This window comes from Gymnoscopelus braueri (assembly GCF_963280865.1).
Source record: "Gymnoscopelus braueri genome assembly, chromosome: 9".
Lineage (NCBI taxonomy): Eukaryota > Metazoa > Chordata > Actinopteri > Myctophiformes > Myctophidae > Gymnoscopelus > Gymnoscopelus braueri.
Genome location: NC_137610.1, coordinates 43,064,166 through 43,071,344, shown reverse-complemented (window position 1 = coordinate 43,071,344; position 7,179 = coordinate 43,064,166). Strand labels below are relative to the sequence as shown.

The 7,179-nt window shown below is 43.3% G+C and overlaps 1 protein-coding gene across 1 annotated transcript in view; it reads left to right on the top strand.

Annotated features, from left to right (window-relative positions):
• ntrk3a (neurotrophic tyrosine kinase, receptor, type 3a) overlaps positions 1–7,179 on the top strand; it is a gene marked incomplete at both ends in the record, with an annotated part of 165,790 nt that overhangs the window by 29,305 nt on the left and 129,306 nt on the right. The window contains 2 exons of the mRNA XM_080438187.1: positions 1,065–1,207; positions 1,616–1,757. Of these exons, the coding sequence (XP_080294313.1) occupies positions 1,065–1,207; positions 1,616–1,757 (285 nt within the window). The remainder of the gene's footprint in view (positions 1–1,064; positions 1,208–1,615; positions 1,758–7,179) is intronic.

Below are 7,179 nucleotides of genomic sequence, written 5' to 3'. Positions count from 1 at the left end.
TCAAGGACCCGCAAATGGACATGTGTTTTGCCGTGGACCCCCATCTGAAAAAAAATTGTGCCGGGGGAACCCGGCACAGATGCAAGATTTGTGGCGTTAAAGTTTTTTTTCAAAACTATTCGTAATTTTTCCACATAATAATTTCTAGATTCTTATGCCATATTAACTAATTTGGCTGGGGACTCCCTGAAACCACCTCAAGGACCCCTGGGGGTCGCCGGACCCCACTTTGAGAACCACTGTTACAGACTGTTACAAGCTGTTCCAACCCATATTCATTTATATGAGCGCTACGCTACTGGTATATATGAGGGATACCCGCTCCTGTAACTTCCTTTTTCTCCATGATAATTTATATTCTATATATTTTATGTTTCCTGGATACCAAATAAGAAGAAGCCTCCTTCGTCAGCTGTTAACAGTAGCTTAGCTATAGCTAGCTATGTCCAGCAGTTACAGTGAGAAAAATCTAAACAGGGGGTGGAGAAAATTAATTATCTTGTAGTCTTCTGTCTTCGTGAACCCCTCCTTCCCTGCCAATAACAGTGAAGTTTGGTTTGTCTGCGTGGTATTGATTCAGTTTGGGAAAAAGTTGTCTGGCACACAGAGATCTCAATTGGTCTGACTGGCTGAGTAAACAGGGACTAGTTGTCTAGACTAGATGCCATGTGTACTCAGGACAACAGAGATAACACTTGGCAAAAAAAAGGTTGTTATTTTGAGAGCGAGTTGCCCCACACACTATGAATACATTTTGATATGTTTTATTTAGATGGTAATGTGGCATAATCGCAATATTACACTCGAGGGTGTGCTTTACCATGATTATTGGCAGTGATGCTTGCGGAACTCGGCTGCGCCTTGTTCCTGATCTCAGCACTGCGGTGCCAATAATAATGGTAAAGCACACCCTCTTGTGTAGTATTGCTTAATTAGCCTATGCTAATTAACCCCTCTCTCTCTCTCTCTCTCTCTCTCTCTCTCTCTCTCTCTCTCTCTCTCTCTCTCTCTCTCTCTCTCTCTCTCTCTCTCTCTCTCTCTCTCTCTCTTTCTTTGTGTGTCAGAACTGCCAGAAATAAGTGTTAGCCACAGTAACCTCACAGTTGTGGAGGGAGACCGTGTGACGGTGTGCTGCAATGGCTCTGGTACTCCGTTGCCGGAAGTAGACTGGACTGTCAGTGGCATGCACTCTATCAACACACACCAGGTAGGAAGAAAAAAACATGCACGCACGCACGCACGCACACATACGCACACGCACTCACACACTCGGGGGGCGGCAGTGGCCGGTAGAACGGCCGGATGGCAACCGCGAGGTTCCCAGTTTGATCCCGGGCTCCCCGAGAGTTAGTGTCCTTGAGCAAGACGCTGAACCTATATAAGTGTGTGAGTCTATATATAAATGCACCATTTACCATTTACACGCACACGAACACGCACACAATACACATAATCACACTACAGGTACTCAATGACCGAGTGACTCACTCAAAATGAGTCACTCACACCAGAACTACTGGCGGTGGTATTTGCGAACCACTTCAACCACAATTTCTATACAATTTCAACACATTTCTTAACACAAGGTAACTATGAATGTTTTTTTTCTCTCTAGTCCAACGTCTATGACAACGTCATTCATTCCATCAACATGACTCTGGTCAACGTCAGTCGTGACGACAACAACTTCATGCTGACCTGCATCGCTGAGAACATGGTGGGCATGACCAACGCCTCCATACAACTGACTGTGCACTGTGAGTACACGCACACACACACACGCACGCGCAAACACACACACAGACGCACACGCACGCACGCACGCACGCACGCACTAAAGCGCGTGGGTGGGTGGGTGGGGGGGCATACAATACCGCACTGACTCATCCGATGGTACTAACCTCTCCATACACACACGCGTGTGCACTGTATCCCTTTTTTATGCCCATATATGGTGTTCCGTGTTAGCCACGGTATTCCGTGGAGTCCAAGCCCGACTATACATCATGTTGATGACAGTCTTCTCCAGAGCGAATATAGTGACAAAGCCCTGAACCAGAAGTTTACGGAATGCACTGGAGTCTATGAGCGTTTGTCACAATGTCGAGTTTACATGAACCACGTGACCGGCGCCGTTATCTGCCCCCGAGGGCATATTATGTACTGTATGCACACATATGGTAGTACACCGGACACGCCGGTCAGGGTTGCCAGATCTGCTTATTATAATTTCCCCGCAAGATTTTATTTGAAAATAGCCGATATACAAGCTCACAACGCATCGCATCGCGACGCGTTGTGAGCTTGTAGATCTGCTATTTTCAAATAGCTGATATATGTTAAAGTGCTCCTGTGGCCCATAGTTGCTTCTTTTGGGCTGGTTTTCCTAGACCTGGTTGCTTGTTTCTCTCACAGAATCTGGCAACACTGACGCCGGTGCATAGACACATACACATAGGCTACTCCTCTTCCTCTCTTTAGTTTTTACATAATTCCCACCATTTCCTGGTCAGTCTAACAGTGAACAGGAACAATTTATCATCATTATGATTCATAGTGTGACCTACAGAGATACAGAGTGTGTGTGTGTGTGTGTGTGTGTGTGTGTGTGTGTGTGTGTGTGTGTGTGTGTGTGTGTGTTGTGTGTGTGTGTGTGTGTGTGTGTGTGTGTGTGTGTGTGGGAGGGGGGTGATTATGTGTGCATTTAAATAAAGAGGTGTGTGTGTGCGTACTGATAAATAAACACCTTATAAATTATAAGTGGCTGTTAATAAGGCAAATAATAAACATAATATGGCTACTTTATCATACCGTACAACAAACTGAGGTAGTGTTACTGTGGTTTACTGCTGATTGAGAATACAGGCAGCACCGGATACAGAACCCCCCCGCCCCCCATTGAATCTCAATATTTCAAAATAGTTTTGCAAATGTTAAGTACTAGAGGGCGCCCGGCCCGCTAGCCGCGCACGGGGCTCTAGCGAGGGCTCGCTTATTTTGGGGTACTAAAATCGTGGGATAAAAATGTCCAAAAAAAATGTTTAAAAAAAAAATGTTATGAAAAACAAAAAACATACATGGGGGACCCCCTGGGGGTCCGTGGATCCCCTGGGAGTCTTGGGACCCCCGCGAAACATCGCGGACGCCTTCGGCTGTTTTTTTTTTTTTTCATGAATGTGGTTGCTTGTTTCTGGCGCACATCTGGAAACACTGACTGCCGAGCGGCTGCGTTGAGACACTGGCGTGTTTTAATGTTTTGTGTGGGATGTGCATGACATATTAGCGTGAGTGTGGTGTGATAGAGAGACATGAGCAAAGTGAAAGCAACGGCGGGGGTTGAAGCGAAGTGGTCGCGTCGCGTGTGTTGTTGTTGTTGTGGGGAGATTTCAATAGCGACTGCGTGGTGTTGCTTTCGGTTTCGCTCGGCGGTGGTCGGTGGCGGTGCTCACGCTAAAGGGAACAAAATGGTGTACCCGTAATGTTGCCCGGCTCGCGGTGTTTCGGTTGCGCTCGGCGGTGGTTGGTGCTGACGTTAAGGAACAACATGGTCGACCCGTAATGTTGTGAGTTTGTGCTGGCCGCAATTAATTATGCTCCGAGGAGGCAAATGTGTGGTGAGCAATGAAAAGTAGCCTACGCCACCCGTAAATTAATTGCGCGCGTTGTGGCTTGTGTTGTTAGTGACATGTGATATGTTGTTCTTGTGTTTAGTGTGAAACAATGACGTGGGAAAATGATGGCTTTTCATCTCTCCAATGTAATATAGGATATACACCTATATATTTGCCGACTCTTATGTGATAATGGATTTTATATTTGTGTTTTAGGTCATTAGATTTTTATATTTTATATTAGAGTTTCATATTGAAATCCACAAATAATTCAAACGAGTGGAGTCTGACTTCTGAAATAGTTTTTTTTAATGGCACCTGTCTTTTTTAAACCTATGATCTTGTAACATACTGTACACTGTACTCCTCCGCTCACACTATTCACATGCTATTTGAGCTCTCGATTAAAGGTTAAAATTAAATGAAAGTGAAAAACGGTAATATACATAATTCATGAATAATTTATAATTACACATTTCCATATTAATTCACAGGTTAGATATCCTGGCTAATACAGTTAATGCGGGGGCAAGCAAGACTCAAAACCAGATCATGCGCAGCTATTGTGTCACCCAGAGAGAACTAGAGGCGGTACGGTGGTATGTGAACCACTTCAACCACTACTTGTGTGGAGTGGGGTTAGTCATCAGGACGGACCATGCCTCTCTCAGGTGGTGGAAAAAGTACTCACATGTTTTACTTAAGTAAAAGTATCAATACTGCAATGTAGAAATACTCTAGTAAGTAGAAGACCGGAATTCAAAATGTACTTTTAAAGTAAAAGTACAAAAGTATTGGTATCAAAATAAACTTAATGTACAAAAGTAAAAGTACTCATTATTATTTCACAAGTTTTCAAATGTATAAAAAATCTGTTGAAAATAGCCAATCTACAAGCTTCTTCTCTCAGTAGAACCACTAGAAGCCATAGAAGCATACACTATTAATTTGTATTTTTACGGGACCATAATTTACAAAAACGCATATCATGATAATTGAAAGAAGACTTTAAACTGGCGATTGAAAACATAAAATATTTATGTTTACTACGGTAATAAAACCAAGTGAAAAGTCTGGCCAAATACTCATTCACACTTGAATGGAATGTTAATTCCTCTGCAACGAGCAGGAGTGGAAATAGCGTCATCCTCTAGTCTAGGCCATTAATGAGAACTGTAGATTTTTAATGACTTCCTTATTGGCTTCATATCCAGAACTGGATGCTATTGGGCCCGTCTGGGCTGGAGGGACAGCTAGAGAGACGGATTGAACAACTTCTCTGTGGTTCTCACACACACACACACAAGGAGACAGTCACACAAACAGTGTTGCCATATCTGCTTATTATAAGCGACGTTGTTTTACTGTAAAGTCGCTTGTAAATAGGCTATTGGTAGTTGCCGGTTGTTTTTTTGGGCTTGTTTCTGAAGTGTAGTTGCTTATTTGGGTTGCTTAAAGGCGGCTTAAAGGCGGCTTTCCATATGCATGGCCTCACCTAGTTGCTTCCATTTTTTTTATTTTATTATTATGGTTGAAACCAGTGTTTCTCAACCATTTTAATGTCCGCGGACGCCGGACACCCATCTGAGAATGTTTTGTTCCGGGGACCCCCGTAGGCCCGTACCAGATTTGTTAGAATGTTTTAAAAATATTCCACATTTTGACCTTTTTTTCTCTGAGATGTTTTTGAAAATAGCCGATCTACAAGCTCTCAAAGTGCCGCATTGTGACGTGTTGTGAGCTTGTAGATCGGCTATTTTCAAATAGCCGATGTACTGTATATAGGTTTAATTATTTGTGACAGTCACTACTTGTGGGCTTGTTTTCATAGATTCTGGTTGCTTGTTTTTCTCGCAAAATCTGGCAACGCCGCACACAAACGCAGACAGGCTGGTCCAGACAGACGACCATGGGGGTCGTTTGTCAGCGCACTCCTTTTACTTATTGTTTCTCAGTGCATCATTCATGTTGCTTATTGGCTACGTGACATATTTTATAACCACGATTGATACGGCCTACTGTATCTAGGGGCGTTTAAAAAAGAAAGTGTCCCTGCCGTGAAATATTATATTCTCTCCTGCTGATCACTGCCTGGCGCCAGCACTGAGTGCAGGGCGTTAACGTGTCGTCGCCGTTGTGCGCGGGAAACCTTGTATCTCCGTATTTCAGTGCTCCGTACAGTGTTACCGACCATTTTGAAGAAAGAAAATCGCATTTGCCTTCGGCGTCTTAACCCCTTGAACCCCAGCATCCCTATTCTTGGGGGGTGGGGGGAAATATTAGCCAAAAATAGCAGATCTACAAGCTCACAACGCGTCACACGTGACGCGTTGTGAGCTTGTAGATCTGCTATTTTTTGGCAAAGAGATTTGGCGTCGACAGACAAAAAACAGTTGCAGCTCAGGTCCATTTCGCTATGACTAGAGGGGTTTAAGTGATTAAACTAAAACGTGTGTGTGTGTGTGTGTGTGTGTGTGTGTCCACGTTTGGCCCGCTCGCAAATCATACCAAATGCATGAATAATGTTTCATTTCTCCGGAGGAACAGAAGTCAGACTCCACTCGTATCCTGATCGATAATGACAGTGAATAAGTCCGGGGTTGATTGGGAGCTTTCCAAAACGGGGTCCCGACCCAAACAATGAACGAACCGCTTGCCAAGGCGCCGTATATCTTCCTGTGCCAGCTAGAGCTCTACATCTAGATACAGTATTTATGCAGATACCGTCTTAACTCCTGAGGCCTGCATTTATAAAAGGCATACGCTAATATCGAACTATTTTTTAAATCCCAGGGTCACTCTGTACTTCCTCGAATTTAACCCATTCAATCCGCGAACGCATGTGTCACTTTAGATGTCTTTGGCTATTCAAAAATAGCAGATCTACAAGCTCATAGCGCGGCACCGAGTGCCGCGCTATGAGCTTGAAGATATGCTATTTTTGAAAAATTGTCGAGAATGTGTACAAATCTTTGAAAATATACATTTTTAACTCAAATCTTTTCTTCTGGGGGTCCCTGAAACAAAATATTTTGAGATGGGGGGGGACACACACACACAACACACAAATACATATCATTTTGGGGGTCCTTGACATGAACAAAGTTTGAGAACCACTGATATAGCAACATAAGTAAAAAAAAAAAGAAGACATTTGTAGAATCCCCATAAACAAAGATTTGAGTAAAAAAAAAAAAAACTTTAAAAAAAAGCAGATCTACAAGCTTGTAGCGCAGCACTCGGTGCCGCGCTATGAGCTTGTATATCTGCTATTTTTGAATAGCCAAAAGACATCTAAAATGACACAGATGTGTTCCCGGATTGAATGGGTTAATTTAGCTGCCATATGCAATATCAACCCAACGATGTGCCGCTTATGAGCTGGGATAGCATTTGTAATGTTTGCAATAATATTTTCTCATTGGGTGTTCTATCACGACACACTGGCAGCTATTGAAGCCTTGCTGATATTAATGGCAAGATTTCTAGATCTATGCTCTCTGGCTGCATCGTATTTATCATATAAGAGCCATGCGTCTCTGTATGCGCTCGGTCACGTATTGATCTG